This window comes from Gouania willdenowi, chromosome 22 (assembly GCF_900634775.1).
Source record: "Gouania willdenowi chromosome 22, fGouWil2.1, whole genome shotgun sequence".
Lineage (NCBI taxonomy): Eukaryota > Metazoa > Chordata > Actinopteri > Blenniiformes > Gobiesocidae > Gouania > Gouania willdenowi.
Genome location: NC_041065.1, coordinates 2,493,622 through 2,511,415, shown reverse-complemented (window position 1 = coordinate 2,511,415; position 17,794 = coordinate 2,493,622). Strand labels below are relative to the sequence as shown.

The following is a 17,794-nucleotide window of genomic DNA, read 5'->3' as shown; positions in this document are numbered from 1 at the left end:
TTTTCTGTCATTCTGTATGATTTTGTTGTTTTTTTTTTTTTTTTTGAAAATGTTTCTGCAATTTTGTAAGTTTTTGGAGTCATACTGTGTGTTTTTTTGTTGCTGCTGTTTTTGTGTAATTTTGCTGTAGTTTTGTATAGTTTTCTGTTATTTGTGTGTTTTTTGGAGCCATTTTGTGTTTACTTTTTGGGGACACATAAAACTAGAGCGAGGGCCACATGTGTTCCATATTTGCGTTGATGCATCAAAGGGTCATTGATTGTTTTGGAAGTATTCCAGGTAGAGAAGAATACTTTTGATTGGTTTGATTGGGAATCTTTGCTTTTAATTGTGCGTGAATGAGTAATAAAAAATGCTTGTTTTTAGCTTTTGAGTCGCCTGAAAAAGAACCTGGAGGAGGAGAACCACCACCTCCTGAGCCAGATCAACCTGCTGAGTCAGCAGAACCACACTCTGCTGGAGAGGAGCATGGAGAGCAAAGAGCTGTATCACCAGGAGCAGAAGCTCTACATGTGAGAGCGTCACGTCATGACTGCCAGCACAAATGTTAGATGTTTTACGCCGACTCATTTCTGTTTCTGCTCAGTGATAAACTCAACACTCTGCGTCGTCAGAAAGAGAAACTAGAGGAGAAGATCATGGATCAATACAAGTTCTACGACCCCACGCCCAAGAAGTAATACTTAAATCCTTATAATCCGTGCTCATTAATCACATGACATCACTTTTTAATCAATCAGCATTTTTTATTCCATAGGAAATATCTAAAATGATAATAAAACACACAGACGATCACCTACTGCCACACCTACACAAATAGATATCGACTAATCAATGTGAATAAAGGAATAAACTAATACTGTGGCCACTCTTAATAACCAGGAGGGTTTTTCCTCAAAGTCAATCCTACGGTTTAAAGCTGTCCAGGACATTTCATCAAACTCATCTCAGCTTGAATCTCACAGATTTAATGATCAGAGACAAAGCTTTTACTCCAAATAAACAGCCAATAGAAACCAATGCTGAAGCCAACAGGATGTGACATCATCTGTTACTGAGCAGTGAGAATAAAGGGCAAACACGATTAACAAGTTTCTGTGGCTTGCACATTTTAAAAGTAGTAAAGGGTTAAAGCTGCTACCTGGAGTTTCTGAGAAACGTCTCGATGTCCCGCCCAAAACAGCTCCACTTCCTACCTCTACCAGAAGCCACGCCTCTACTTTTCTGCACGAGCATCTGTTGTTTATGGACAACAGATGGAAATTAGCCGTTGGCTACAATCTGGCATATTTACACTTTTTTGAAAAGTGGCCTTGTTTCCGTGCACAGTTCCACATTCACTTTGATTGACAGACTCAAAAACAGGAAGTAGAAGCCTATTGGCTGGGTGCAGTCAGCAATCGTTTCCATTTGTATAGGGGTCTATAGGACGAAGGAGGGACTTATATGCATTAATGTGTATGAATGACCACCAGCAGTAGACATAGTAAAAGACTAGTTAGAGATGTTTTTGTATTTCAAAAGAATGATACATAAACATAGATTTCTCAGAAACTCTGAAAAACGGAGGTGATGTCACATCCTGTTGGCTTCAGCATTGGTTTCTATTGGCTGTTTAATCAGAGTAAAAGTTGTAGCGCACGTTCCATCATGTCTCTGATCATCAAATCTGTGATTGATCATGTGACCCACACTCACTTATGAAGACAATCACTTAAGCTAAACACGATCAGCTGATTGGCTCAGCTGGGGAGCTCCAAGCTGAGAAGAGTTTGATAAAGGGGGCGTGGTTATTGGCGGCTTGGCTAAACCAGGTTTAAACCGTAGGCCTGGCTCTACTAAGAACACTTTGATGAAATACCCCGCTGGAGTTTGTGATTAAAAGTAAACAAGTAACATGACTTTAGTTTGTGTTTGTGTGGACATTAATTAGTTTGTAGACTGATAAAAAGGATGTTGTCTGATATGGTTGGATCTCAAACACTCCATCCTGTTGTTTCTAAATGATTATTGATCTGTGTTTCAGGAGGAGTCAGTGGTCTGGAGCTAAAGCTTTAGCGAAGCTAATCAAACCACGTAAGGAGAGCAGCAGAGAGAGAGTGGGCGATCGAGACAAGGAGGCGTCCAAGGAGAAGGAGCGAACCAAGAGCGCCCCCGACATCCCCCTCCCTCCACCCCCTCCTCTCCTGCCCCCAGAAACTCCGCCCCCTCTGCCTCGAAGGACTGTGAGCGACTCGCATGACGGCGCCCCCATGCTGGGTAACCATAGCAACGTTAGCGCTGGCCTGCGACCCCTGAGCCCTGCGTTGACCCCCATCAGCCGAGGTAGAGACACTAACACCACACTCTGTTTTTAACTTCCTGTTTCATTTGAAGTTCACTCAGAACAAACCAATAAATAATCAATATCAGAAAAGTCAAAGGAATTCAGCATAAAACACGATTTTACTTTATTTTATTTTATTGCTCGGGTATGAAGGTAAATGTGTTGCAAAATAGGAGAGCTTATAGAATGTGACAAATTCTGTGTAAAAATCAACACATGAAATTAATTTCATGTGGTGGAAAAAATGTAAACCTATGGAGTTATAATTTAAAGCTCCAGTATTCTGCTATTTTCACCCATCTCCATTTGTTCTAAGAACCCCAACAACATAGTATTTGAGGTTTATTTTCCCAAACTTGCCTGTTTTCTGGAGTTTTAGCCTCTGAAAAGTCACTTTCATGAAGTTTTTAAAAACAGGCTGTTTTGGGGCCTTCATGCATATTCATGAGTGGGGCGTGTCTGTAGACGCTGACTTAATGCCTCGCTCTTGTAGAGGGTGATGATCACCTTAGCGATTGTCTTCTGCTATTTACACACTGTTGTTATTGTTTTCAGTCAAAAACCTGCACATTACAGTAAAACACATGGATATTTAAGAGGCTATTGTGATTGTGAGTCAGACAAAAATGCTGCTTCACAGTGTGTTTATCACATCAGCAGCAGAGTCAGTCAGCTGTTTCAAACACTCACCAGAGCTGCTAAGTTGCTTCCTTCTCCTCCTCACATGTTCTATCCACAGGAATAGTCCATTAAAGATGATAATCATTAGTTTTGTTCAACCACTGCGTCGCATTGGGTCATAAACACATCAAATCATGTCAAAGGTGATAAGAGGCAATATAATATATATCAATATTATATATATAATATAAAATGGCCATACCAGCCTGTTATTGCCTGATCTGGTTAGATTTGTGAAGCTAAGCAGGTCTGGACCTGGTTAGTAGTTGATATAAGACCACTGAGAATTTCAGGGGCCACAGTGGGGGACAGTCACCTCAGTGGTATCTGTCATTGTGTCCTTGGGCAAGGCACTTCACCCACATTGCCTAGTATGAATGTAGTGTGTGAGTGAGTGTTGGCGGTGGTGAGAGCGGCGGCTTCTGTCAGTCTGCCCCAGGGGCAGCTGTGGCTACATTAGTAGTTTACCATCACTAAGTGTGGAGTGAAAGAATAATCCCTCAATTCTGTAAAGCGCTTTGAGTGTCTATGATAAAGCGCTATATAAAGTCCAATGAATAATTTTTATTATTATTATTATAACGGCTACTAAAAATGGAACTGATTGTGAGCGATCACACTGTGCTTCAGATTATCTATACACTGGATTATCTATACACTGGATTATCTATACACTGGATTATCTATACACTGGATTATCTATACACTGGTTTATCTATACCCTGGTTTATCTATACACTGGATTATCTATACACTGGATTATCTATACACTGGTTTATCTATACACTGGATTATCTATACACTGGTTTATCTATACACTGGATTACCTATACACTGGTTTATCTATACACTGGTTTATCTATACACTGGATTATCTATACACTGGTTTATCTATACACTGGATTATCTATACACTGGATTATCTATACACTGGATTATCTATACACTGGATTATCTATACACTGGTTTATCTATACCCTGGTTTATCTATACACTGGATTATCTATACACTGGATTATCTATACACTGGTTTATCTATACACTGGATTATCTGTACATTGGTTTATCTATATAGTGAAGGTAAATATATTATCTGTGGTTAAAGAGAGCAGGCTTGTAAACATAGGCTCACTGGTTCTAATCTCCCTGGTCCATCACTGTGTGATGTTGATCAGTCCCATGTAGCTTTACATATATGACCATAAAGTATAATATGTATTCTATATCACTGATTCTTAAACTGTGGTCCGCGGGCTCCATATTGTGGCACGCCAAAGAATCACTTAATTAAATATTTATTTAAGTACACTCTTTTATTTTCCTATATTTAAACACAACTGTGTGTAATTTTATAGTGGCCAACAATATTAAATATACTTGTTAAATAAAACCTCTGCCTTGTTGTTTTTAATGAATACTTAGGCCTACTGCGCTAATGTATTTTAATGTTGGTCATTATGATGGTACTTGGAGAGCCAAGTATTTTCTGAGGCGGTACTGGGTGACAAAAGTTTGAGAACCACTGTTCTACTGTATATTAAACCACAGTGTTTGTTTTACCTGTGAGGTAGTCTGAGAGGGAGCAACTCACGTTCTTATTGGGTAGGAGGATCCAGGATTGGAGGAGGAGTTTCCACCTTGTGATGTCACAAAGCGAGAAAAATCCAACTGTCCCGTTTGAAGCCGACTTTTTACAAAATGTGGAAATACAAGGAAGGGAGGAAACAGAACTTGTTCAACTTTGTTCCTCTGAATGAGGCTAAAGGGATGTATATCACTGTAGTAAAACCATCATGAAGTGAATTTTTCATAATACTTCCCCTTTAAACCCCAAAAAATATTCACACGTGTAGACTGATATTTACACAAATTAAAAACTTGTATTTCAACATTCACTCACATGTTTTTTTTCTATTACTCTATGAATATTATCCTTTACAACCACAACTCTGTGGTTACAACTTCTCCAATCTGACGCTACAAATGCACTACTTTTCTCGTGTAATTCTGTGCTGCTGTATGAAAACACATGTGTACCTTTAGAAATGCCCCATGACTCCTTTTGTTCAGAACTAACTTTACCAGAATAATGACTTTGTGTGATTGGAGAAGGTGTAACCTCAGAGTTGTGGTTTTAAAGGATAATAAACAAAAACCATGAGTAAATGTTGGATTATAAGTTTGCAGCTGTCATTTTATTTGTGTAAATATCATCTTCACACATTTGTGAATATTTTTCTTTGGGTTTGATTTGAACTCAACAGGTTCAATTTTTTTTCTTTCAAATTCTCAAATTCACATTTTCCTCCTATTTTGCAACAAATTTACCTTGAATAGAGAAGCTGCACCTGCAGTGAGTGGCCAGTAGAGGGAGATGTTTTCTCATGTCACTGAACTACTGTGAGTCACTGTTTAACCACGTTTAGAGTCGGACACACAACACAACCACATGCAAGGAAACCCAAAAGAAATGTTTATCATGAGAAAAAATGATTTTAGAGGCTTTTATTAACCGTTCATGTTTCCACACTGTGGGAGAAAAGTCGCTTGTTGGACGCTATAGTGAATATACACACTACAGTTTACCCTCTAACACACTATTTAGTTATTGGATAAAACTTTTTCTATTTGAGCGAATAGAAAAATGTTGCTTTCCAACATTTTTTGGATCGTGACCCCATTTAATTTTACACAATTCTAGCGACCCCAAAGACTTTATTTTTCTTCTAGAATTAGTTTTTCATCATGTTTGTTGTACTGCGTTACAAATACAGAGTAGACAGAATTAGTGATTTTAATAAAAAAGCATTTATATTATATTATATTTCATATTATATTACATCATATATTTAGTGCTGGGCAATGATTAACATTTTTAATCATGATTGATCACAGTGTTGTGCAGAAAAATTAAATAATATTTCAAATGTAGTGCATTGCACACTTATTTGAGAAGTACTGCTGTATGAACTAAAGTGCAACAACATTTGGCTTGAAACACTTAACACAAATAAATAAGGTGCTTATTAAGAGCAGAATTCTCTTTACACAGCAGTACAACATAATATAGGTATAAGTAACAGCAGAAACATTTTTTGTATATTAGGGAGCAGCATAAACAGGAGCTACTGTACCTGTAAAGAGTGAGATGAAGTGGTTGACCACACAAAGCTGCGATTTCCTCTGCAGACCACTTTTTAGTCTTTGAAGTCCATGTTGTTCTAGATTTTCTTTGGAGAATCTGAGTAAAAATAAATAAATAAATACAAATAAATAAAAAAGATTGACAATGGCAGAATTAACTGCATTAATTAATTCCTCCAACGTTACATTTTCTTACTCATCTGCACCAGTAGTCTCCAGTGAAAGCAACAGTCGGTGCACAATGTAACCAGTGACGTGCCGCAAGCACTAGGGTTGGATGGGCGGGGCGTTGCAAATCGGCACCAATGACAATTCCATATGTTTCTGCTGGCAAGTGTTAATCAAACAAAATCAACTTCATAAACACCATTAAAGAAACATAAACTATTATTTAATATAGCCTCCATACTCTCCCAACAAGATATATATCATGACACGACAGCGCATCCGTTGTTTGTGTTAGAAACATGGAGAAAATGACAACAACAACAACTCAGAACAGCCTCAGTGAGGAGCATCCACAAAGTCAATCCATTCACTGTGTGAAAGTACCGACAATGTTCTGACCTTCCCTTTGCTGAAGGTCTGGTTGCTCAGCTGTTGGTCTCCATCTTTCAAAAACTGTTGTTTTTCCACAAAAGAAAGTTTCTTTATCGTCTCTAGCGCTGCCATTCTGACTGTAGTGTTATAATCCCGCCCACTAGCTAGAGAACGTAACAGCGGCCATTCTGTATCAATTCACTAATGCACTGTGAACGTACGTATAGCATTTAGCATAGCACGGTTACATTCAAAGGCAGCGTAGAGAGCTACCTTTGAACGTAAATGGTTTTTATCTTGGGAAACTGACTGCGCATGGGCTAACACATATAAATACAGGCTATGGGGCCAGAGGCAGAGCAGCAATGTGCCTTTGGGAGAGGGTGTGGCCTAGTTTTATCCAATTGGCCATCTGGAAGAGATTTAAAATGAATTTGAGCTCGGTACCTTTTTCTTTGTTTCTGTCCCGTGAGTTCTTTTCTGTTCCGTCTCTTCATCATGTAACATAACAAGATCCGATCCAATGAGCAACGGACTTTCAAAATAAGATAATAATAAAAAACTGCGTTAATGCGTGATAAAATAATTGTCGGCATTAATTAATTACTGCGTTATATGCAATAATATGCTATTAATAGCAGAGAATGTGATTAATCAGGATTAAAAATGTTGATTTTTGCCCAGCACTAATTATATTATATCATATTATTTTGTTATCATATCATATTATTTCATTTATATTTATATTATATTATATTTTAGATTTATATTTGATGAAGTGAAAATATATATTACAGTTGTTTAAGATTGTGTTGTTTTAATTTTGAAAAGAATAATTGAAAAAACACAATCAGTAACTTTTTTTAAAATCAATTACTAGACATTTCAGGTGACCCCAAGGTTGAAAAACCCTGGGCTAGTTCATGACTCATGACTCATGACTCATGACTCATGACTGCTGTAGAGGAATCTTTAGTTTTCAAACATCAAACCAATGTTTATTCCAGCTGTGAATTCCAGAGCTTTTGTTGTGGATGAAGAGTTTATTGCACAACTAAATGTTGGTCTGAGTTTGTGTCGCATTGACATTCTTCAGAGGGTCAGAGGTCAATGTTCATTGTTTAGCCGACCGTTGGTGAACAGTGACAGTGATACAGAGAAACTGTACTCTATTTATTTCATCCTAAACATTCTTTAAATAGATTCTAATCAAGCTTTAAACTCACAGAATTCATCCTTCCTATCACTACCTGATGTATGTAATATGTGTTTTAACTCAGTCATTCTGAGCTCGTCCTGGGCAATATATCCACATTCAACATATATTGAGTTTTCTATTATGGCGATATAGAAAATGACAATACTGCTTATAACATAGCATATTTTATATTAAAATTAAACTTTCATGAGTCGCTGCTTTCTCTGCTTCTCAGAACAACATGAAAAGCACCGTTCAATGATCACTGAATACATCCTAACCCAGACTGCAGAACTCACTCACACGTGCTGTCCCTTACAGCACTGGTTCTCAATCTCTTCAGCACACGACCTCCATAATAAAGGTCCCAGAGAGCAGGGACCCCCACTGTAGCTGAAGGTGGTTGAACACAGACATGAACATTGAAGAACAGTCATGTGGAGACAGGACCATCTATAAGGGGGAATAAAGGAGAGAGATTTTTGGGGTCCATCCATAAAGTCAGTAAAATGATGGTTTATTGTTCTATGAATCTGTGATAACCACATTTATTTATTCATCTGAATAATATCCACTGTTATCCAGGAACGTTTATTATTATTATTATAGTCGTCTAGGTTCGATTCCCGGCCTGGGACCCTTTCCTGCGTGTCATTCCCTGCTAAAGATGGAAATCCTTGTTTTAATCACAGATAAAATAGGTTCAAAGTGACCAAAAATAGTGGAAAAGGTGGTGAAATGTGATTTTAAAAACCATAGAAATTGTTTTAAAAGTTGCAAATTAGAATGGATAAAAACTGAGAGAAAAAGTAGTTAAAAGGATTCAAAGTTTTAATATTGGAACAATTGGTTTGAACTGGAAAATAATGGGTGTGAAAAATTTTGAATGTGGTTAAATTGTCAAAAATAATCATGAAATATGGTGAAAAGTAGTTAGAAGTGACAATAATGGATCAACATATGTGACATTAGGTGGAAAAGTGGTGAAAAAGGTTTATAACTGCTGAACATGTGTTGGAAGTAGAAAAAATGTGCAGAAAAGGCATTGAAATTAGTGTCAGAAATGAAAATAATGTAGCAAAAATACATTAAAAGGCGCAAAAATAAGGCAAGAAAAAGTGATGAAAATAAGTTAAAATATGGCAAGTTTGGTGTAGTTGTTGAAAAATAGTAAAAATAAGCTAAAATGGGCTCAAATTGTTTAAAAAAAATCCTTATTTTCTTGAAGACTTCTAGCGACCCCCTCCTAGTGTCTTGCAACCCCAAATGGGGTCCTAACCCCAATGTTGAGAATGCCTGGATTAGAGGGCCACATTATCAATATTCATGTCAGCATTTAAAATATATAGATGAGTCTGTACTTTATTAATCCCAGAAATGGGAAATTCTATTGTTACAGATAAAACAAATAAGGAAATACACAATTTAGGGGCTGAAGTTTGGGTCCAAAATAAAATTATAAAATTATAAAATAATACTACGAATTAAAACAGAGATAGATTTGTTCTTACATTTTCACATGTAGTTATGGACCAATGAAAATAGTGAAAAAAAGAAGTATTTTAATCACCCAAGAACCAATGAATATCTGTGACTAATCATTAGTGATGTGAACAGTCTATGTTCATAGCTCTAAGCTGGTCACATTACAGGGAGCTGAGACATATGCTAAGTAGTTTACTGAAGGACCAAACATGTTCCAGACCCAAACACACATTTTAGAGGAGCTGACATGTCCACCAGATAGAATGTATAGCAGATCTATATGTACTGTATATTCTGAGAGAGTAGGTGGAGCTTATTACTATACCATATTTACCTTTCTATGTGATGGAGTTACTGACATATTGGAGGATGAAAATATAAGAATAATAAGGACACCCCCCCCCCCTTCACTAAATTGGCCATATCTCAAAAAGTATTAAAACTAAATATTTACAGTTATTGAATAATCACGGAACAAATTGGTAAAAACAATTCAGAATTTTCTGAAACTAAAGTGTTTGTTGAAACAACTCCACAAGATTTTGCACTATTTCTGTTTGCTAATGTTGTTACACATCAGGCAACCTCTTTTAAAGCCAAAAATATGGTGGAAATGTGTGATATTGTCCTAAAATATTGATGTTTGGTTTGCGTCAGACGATGAACTCACATTTAGTGTAAGAATGAACATTTCTGTCTCTTCGTTTTTCTGTTTACATGAACAATTGCTTTTAAGTGTGCAGTCAGCGTCAGATAATTATTTTAGTTTAGCTAATTATTCTTACTATTGTTTAAGAAAAAGTTATTTAAATAAATAAATAATAACAACAACATTGCCATTTCCGTTTCAGGAAGTGAATTCCGTTTTTGTTTTTCGTACATTTTCCATGATCATTAAAAACCTGAGTCCCTACTAATACTATTGATCTGGAATTACATTCCAGAACTTTCCAGACTAAAATACCAATCACTTCTTGATTGATGATCTGCCTTTGGGTGGTATGTTGGCATAGCAACCACCTGTAATTGTGATTCCACTTTTTATTTTCCTCATGGTTTCATTCTAATGGTTTCTTTTGCATGATGTCATCTATAATATTTTATTCAACATCTTTTTAACAGCTTTGTCATGATTTCATTGTTTTCGTCTCTTCTTCCTCCTCCTTCCAACACCCTCCACCTCAGCTCCTCCAAAACGTTTCCAATTCCTCCGGAGCAAAAGCCAAGACAAGCTTTTCTCCTCCTCCTCCTCCTCTTCACCCCCCCCCTCCGCCTCCAGCCGCCCCTCCCTCTCTCTCACCAGACGACTGCGGTTCTGGTCGTCCTCTGACATCACAGCTGACGTCATCAGTAGCCAGCCTCTCTCACCCAGTGGAGTTTTCTAAAGTCTTCCTCCTCCTCCTCCTCTTCTTCTTCATCAGCATCATCGTCTTTAGCACTTTTAACCACATCCCTCATCATGGTCCCTTTGTAGCGTTCAACACACACACAGGGAGCGGGACTAGTAAGTAGTGTGTGTTTGTGCACGCTGGTCTTGTTCATGTGCTTCTCTTCATCATTTTTGCATCCAGCCAACAAGCCTCGCGTTGCCGTAGCAACCGCACTACTCTTCTCACGCCCCCTTCGCCTAAATTTGTGTGTGTGCTGCAAATGTTTGTCAGATTTACTCATGTGTGCCAATCAGGGTTGGGGTCAATTACATTTTTCAATTCCAATTATGTCTTTAATTATCTATGTTCAATTACAACTCAGTGACCAGCATCTTTAGACCAGACGACCAGACTCAAAACGTTGTGTACACTAGTTAAAATCACTACTTCTCTGTTATTGGTCAACGGATCAGGCTGAAATGTGGTAGCTATAATCTGTAGATGTGTACGCATCGACGCTCGAGCCCCATTTTTGATTTAGGGCCCCAAAAGAAAAAAAAAAAACAAAGTTAATTTCTCATTTATTTGAGAGTCAAATATTACGACGGTATATATTGGTTTGTGCTGAATTATTGACACCAATGTATACTGTAAATAGGGCCCATTACCCCGTACGTGTCACGGAGGCGCCAGAGGGGCCCCATTTTTCCTCCGTTAGTTCTCATGAGATCAGAATGCAGTTTGGTATGAATACTGTATGAATGAATATGATGAGACGCTCTGAGCCCATTTACAGTCCTTTCCAAATTTATGGGAACATAGTCGTGTGATTTATCGTGTCAAAGATAATTCAACGTAGATTAAGATTATGCCTCACACAACTTTTTGGCAATTTCCATTAAAGTCGTTTTCTCATTTAATTGTGAGTCAAATATTGCGACAGTTGGTGGTACTGAATCATGTGCCATGGGGGCCCGCGGGGGCCCCCATTTTTTTACTCTGTGGAACCGAGACATTTCACTGAATTTTCAGGAACGTGCTACGTGCTATTCGGTACGGAGACGTTCCGCGGGCCCGGCCATTATTCATCCGAACTTGTTTATTTTCTCCTTGAAAGTTTTACAATTTTGTTCTTAATTACTAAAGTAACAATTACAATTACTGAGCCCATTAAATAAAACCTAACCTTCCTCTTGTGTTAGCTTTCTGTTAGCATCTCTTATGATAACAGATCAGTTTTGACCCATGTCTTAAATCAGCTGTAAAATACACTAAAAAATGTGATCTATCATCTAATTCAGGGATGACAAACTCATTTTAGTTCAGGGGCCAAATACGGAGCACTTTGATATCAAGTAGGACATAGATTTAATGTTGAGAAAACAAGAAATTTCAACATTATTGTGCCCTAGTGACTTTAAATGTCCTTGATTTTGTGAAAAATTCCTACCTAATTAATTGAATTATTTTGGAATAATTTGAGGAAAATTATATTTTAAAATTATAAAAGGGTTTTGTAAGAATGTGGAGTTTTTTTTCAACAGTTTAACATTTAAAAAATGACTGCAGTCATGTGATAAAAGCACCGGGAGTGTTGAGTTTCATGTTTTTTTTGTAAATTTTACTTTCTCCTGTGGGACGGACTGGATGCTGCAAAGGACTGGATTTGGTCCCTGAACCATGAGTTTGACACGTGATCTAATTTGTTTTTCATCTCATGGTTACTTTGTTAGGTTTCCTAATCAATTAAAATATTGGTATTAATATTTTAAGAATTTTTTCTGTCTGTGTACCCCTTGATTTTAATCGTTTTTTAAATAGTAAAACAGAAGCGACAGGTAGTGGGAAAAGTAAAGTTAAATTGTAAACGACAGTTTTTATAGAATTACAATTAAAATTATGCCATAATTATCAATTACGTGGTTACAATTATAATTGACTCGAACCCTGGTGCCATGTGAAGAACATGTGATGATAAAAAGTTAATATAATGTTTTATCACAGCAGGGGCCACAAACTGTGATAGTTTGATCTGACGGTCACATGATCAACATTAGTATGATGACAGATCTGAGCATTAATATAATACAGGGAAATACAAAAAGTCATTTTTTGTGCTTTTGTTGTTGTTTTGTCTATTTTTGGAGTCATTGTGTGAGTTTCTGTTGTTTTTATTTTGTATTATTTCTCATTTTGTGTTTGTTGTTTTTTTGTGTGTTTTCAAGTCCTTTTGTGTATCTTTGTTGCCTTTTTTATGATTTTTTGTATTTTTGTGTATTTTCTATTCTAGTTTTGTGTATTTTTGATGCTTTTATTAATTTTTTTGTTTGTGTATCTTTGATGTTTTGTATATTTTGTGTTGTTTGTGTTTTTGAAGTAACTGATTATTGTCTTGTGTATGTTGTTGTGTTTCTCTGTAATTTAGTATGTTTTCATAGTCACTTTGTGTGTTTTTGGAGTCATTTAGTGCTTTTACTTTGGTGGTCTGCGGACCACCTGTTGCATACGTTTGCTTTACACCATTTCCAACTAATCCTCACCTTCAGTGACCCTGAAAAAGCTCAGTGTCATGTGTGGAGAAGTTTATTTTCTGCAAACTTATTGCATGGCACCAAATCACCTGTGACTCAACATGTAAACAGGAAGTAACACCCACTTTGCTGTGTCCAATCAGAGGAGAGAGTCAGCTTGCAGCTTTACAGCTAAACTTTAACATGCTAGCACCTGCTGCTAATTGTTGTATAAAGTTGTCATGTAACAGAATGTATTTTATTGTCATTAGTCCCAGTGACGTGCAGAGCCTCATCATAGCCTGTAAAATGCTAACAATTATAAGAGAAAGTTTATCCGTTCACTTGACTGATCTATACATTAGTTTTCTGTATGATTTAAACATTTTCATGATCAAAATGATTGAAATAATGCATTTTCTGTTCAAATCTATTGAATAACAGTGAGAGGAGAACAAGACCCATAAACCCCTACACTTCAAGATAAGATAGAGATAGATCAGCCCCCTCCTCAAAAAATAATAAAAAATACATATTATTGAAAATGTTTTTTTATTTAATGAAAAATCTTCATTTTCTTGCTATTGTATTGTTAAAACATGAAATGGATTAAAGAACAATCAAAACCTTTCTAAACAACTGCATTTTTTAATTATATATATTTAAATATAATCAGAATCAGAATGTTTATTGTAAATTTTTTTTATTGTAAATCATACAGGCTCCACCCATACGGTAGAGCCTATGAACCAGGGCTGATTCTCCTCCAAGAACTCCAGAGATGGAGCTGGAAACAAAAACAATAGGTTTTAAGAAAACATGGAGCTGGATTATGGAGGTCGAGCAGTTCCACAATTAAATTAATTAAAACTGTTAATAATGAATTAAATGTCTCAATAATTCATTAAATCCATTTTACATTTCAGTAGTTGTTTGAAGTATAAATATTTTGCTATTTATTTATTTAGGGGAGAGCAGAGGTGTGTTCCATAAAGGAGGATTAACAAACTCTGAGTTTATCCATAAACTCTGGGTCAACAAACCCAGCGATGAGAAACTCTGTGTATCTGATTCCATTACAGCTGGTATGAAGTGGGTTAATCAACCCTGAGTATGTAAACCTTGGGTTACTGACACGCACGATAAAAAGCCATCATCAATGGATAAGAGAATACTCAACCTGCCATGGCAACCAAACGGAAGAGAGTGATTTATTCACCCTGATGGTGAAATAAGCTGGTGTTTGATGAATATGAGCCTGTTCTAAAGGTGTTCAGTCTTCAGTGACTATAGTGGCTTAAATCACCTGTAATTAGTCACACTTTTTGGTCAGTTCATCACTTTATCTCTTCAGTGACGTGACGAGCGGTGAATAATATGAATAAAATGTGTCTGAGGAGACGTGTCAGCATCATAGGATGTCTGCATAGAGAGTCCTCCTGTTACACTGGATATTAATAAATGCCGCTTGATATCAAATGAATTATGTTGATTTTTAATGTAATATTGTCGCCAGAGTCATCTCAACGTCCTAAAAAATGTCATAAAAAAACAGTGACACCGGACGCAAACCCTTGACCCTTCACTTCCAAGAGCAGCGTCACAATTCACTGCACCATCATATCTTCATAGATGTGTGATCTACAGATTTAACTGTATAACAATATAAAACAACAATCGAGCCTTAAAAGTGGATTTATTTAAATTATCATCTCCTCCACTGGGTGGTGTTATACAATCTGTACGTTGTTTTGTTCTATATTCCTGCTTCTACATTCTCAGCGAGGTCTAAAATCTCTCTCACCAACTTCACATGCACATCTTCCATCGTTGTAGCCGCCATGATCGGAAAGAGTGACGACCAAAGCAATGGATTTGGCTGGATTGATGTTAACCCCGCCCCCACAGACTTTGAGGAGCAAGTTTGACAGATACATTTAATTCATGGAGTGCTGCAACACCAAACCATGAAATAAATTAATAAATAGTTTAATATTTATACTTTATACATTTCAGAATGAAAATGAAATGTAAAATGGATTTATTTAATTATTGACACACTTAATCCATGAATGAACGGTGTATTTATTTATTTAATTGTGCCACTACTCGTCCTCCATACTGGATGGCTTCTGAGCGATGGTTTACAGTTTACTGCTGACATTCATCACACTGTGAGACACCAGGTCACAGGTTGATCATCTCTGTGCAGACTGGGGTCTGCCATGTGGTCGTGTGTGAACCTGTTTGGTGATGATATGGAATCTGTATTTTCTTAGATTAGGACAATAAACACTCATATGTACAGTATATAAAGCTCTGGTGGATCTTTAATGTCCTGCTTTGCTTTCTTGCAACATCTCTTTCTAGTGTTGTTGGCCTTGCTTTGTGTCTTTGGTCATGATGATTGTCCCATGGTCATTCTATGGACTCTGCTCCCTTTAACCACTGCATTCTGATTGGTCCACAGGCATCACAGACAGAGGGCGGAGCGGGCATCGCAGCAGCACTCCAGGAGGCAGCAGTGAAAATGTGAATGGAGAGAATGGGCAGGGAGGTGGTGGAGGAGGTGATTTACACACATTAAACCTTTATTAAGCTCAGGTGTGAAGTTAGTCAAGCATCACTGGTTTTCTGTGTGAGCAGGTCAGACCCCAAAGAGTCACATGAGCTCTACTCCCAGCCTTCACTCATCATCACTGTGTCTGACCAACAACAACAACAGCAGCTCCAGACTGGGACACAGCTCCAGTCGGAGGCCCCGGGGTAGGTACACCACGCCCCCTCATATATAACGTTCATGGATTATCCCCCATTGTTTTTACAAATGTGGCTTAAAACCTGAGAAATGTACTTATTAGTAGATTTGTGTCTAAAAGTGACTTCTTTACAGTTTTAGGCAAGGCAAATTTATTTGTACACATTTCATACACAAGGCAACTCAATGTGCTTTACATGATAAAACATTCAATTGTTTAAAATCATTAAGAACATCTAAAATCATCAGTAAAATCAATTAAAATCATCAACAAACACATGACATCAACAACATGACTAAAAATCTCTCTCAATCATATGCAGTAGAGAAAAAAAGTTCCTTTAACTTTGATTTAAAAATGTTCACATGTGATGCTGACTTCAGCTCTGCTGCAGTTTGTTCCACTTCTTTGCAGCATAACAACTAAAAGCAGCATCACCATGTTTACTGTGAGCTCTGGGCTCCACTATCTGACCTGTGTCCATAGATCTCAGAGACCTGCTGGGTTCATAACTGACTAACATGTCACTGATGTATTCTGGACCAAACCCATTCACACATTTATAACCAGCAGCAGAACTTTACAGTCTCCTCTGAGGCTGACTGGGAGCCAGTGTAAATACTTTAAAACTGGAGTAATGTGTTCTGACCTCTTTGTTTTAGAGCCTGTGTTCCTCCATCCTGAAATCATGTGATTGATGATGTCACACGGCCCCACTGCCTGTAAACATCCCATTGTTTTCTATTGGAGTGAAACATTCAGCCTGATTTTTAGATCATTTAGTAGCTTTTTAGTAGTGCTGTGACTTTAAATTGCGATTCATTAATTACAGGAAAAAACAACACGCTAAAAAAATTAATTGTGTTAATAGCTTCTTTTTTTGCACCCCAGATAGCGCGGAACCTCATTGCGTGTGTTTCCAGTATACCCATAATACTGATGCACCGGCTACAATGGTAGAACCTGAGGAGAAGTCTTTGTGGGCGTTAATTTCAGTTTAAAAAAAAAACACCAGATGTAAAACTAAAGCCCAGTTGTGTGCAAATTGTGCAAGAAAGAGTTTATGGATCAAAAGAGCTTATCCTCCTCAATGCTAACCATGTAGCAGCTAGCACCTCAACGCTAACATGTAGCAGCTCGCACCTCAATGCTAAACGTGTAGCAGCTCGCACCTCAATACTAACATGTAGCAGCTAGCACCTCAATGCTAACATGTAGCAGCTAGCACCTCAATGCTAACATGTAGCAGCTAGCACCTCAATGCTAACATGTAGCAGCTAGCACCTTAATGCTAAACGTGTAGCAGCTAGCACCTCAATGCTAACATGTAGCAGCTAGCAGGGACAATGGTCCTAGTGGAGCAGACAGTGTCTCCAATCCACACTGACACTCAGACAGGGTTCAGAACTAAAATGAATAAATCCATGAGTAACTAATGAACAAAGTCAGTGATAAATGATTGTAGTGGAGTTGTCACGATACCAAAATGAGTAACCACAATACTATACCAGACAAAGTATCACGGTTCCAGGTAATATTGCGATACTTTTTTATTTTTATTATTTTCATGAACTGCAAGAAATACTTATTAATTACTTATAGTGTTGTTTGGTGCATGATAAGAGTACATGAACAAAAGCGTATAAGCAATAAAAAAAAACTAATAAATGAAGTTAGTTAAAAAAATGATCATTCAGTTTCCTTTGCACATCAATTTTTGTTTAACTAATATAAATAACCAAATTCGGATAACAAATCCAGTCTTTAAAAAAAAAGAAAAA

At 37.2% G+C, this 17,794-nt stretch overlaps 1 protein-coding gene across 4 annotated transcripts in view; it reads left to right on the top strand.

Moving 5' to 3' along the window:
• The window catches only part of ccdc88c (coiled-coil domain containing 88C), a 116,006-nt gene that overhangs the window by 81,563 nt on the left and 16,649 nt on the right, over positions 1-17,794 (top strand). For 3 of the 4 annotated variants that reach the window (XM_028437743.1, XM_028437742.1, XM_028437741.1), the window contains 5 exons: positions 367-512; positions 587-676; positions 2,027-2,325; positions 15,725-15,823; positions 15,901-16,020. In XM_028437743.1, the coding sequence (XP_028293544.1) occupies positions 367-512; positions 587-676; positions 2,027-2,325; positions 15,725-15,823; positions 15,901-16,020 (754 nt within the window). Of the gene's footprint in view, positions 1-366; positions 513-586; positions 677-2,026; positions 2,326-10,559; positions 10,879-15,724; positions 15,824-15,900; positions 16,021-17,794 lie in introns of those variants that run through there. The other variant, XR_003672802.1, reaches the window with a different exon arrangement.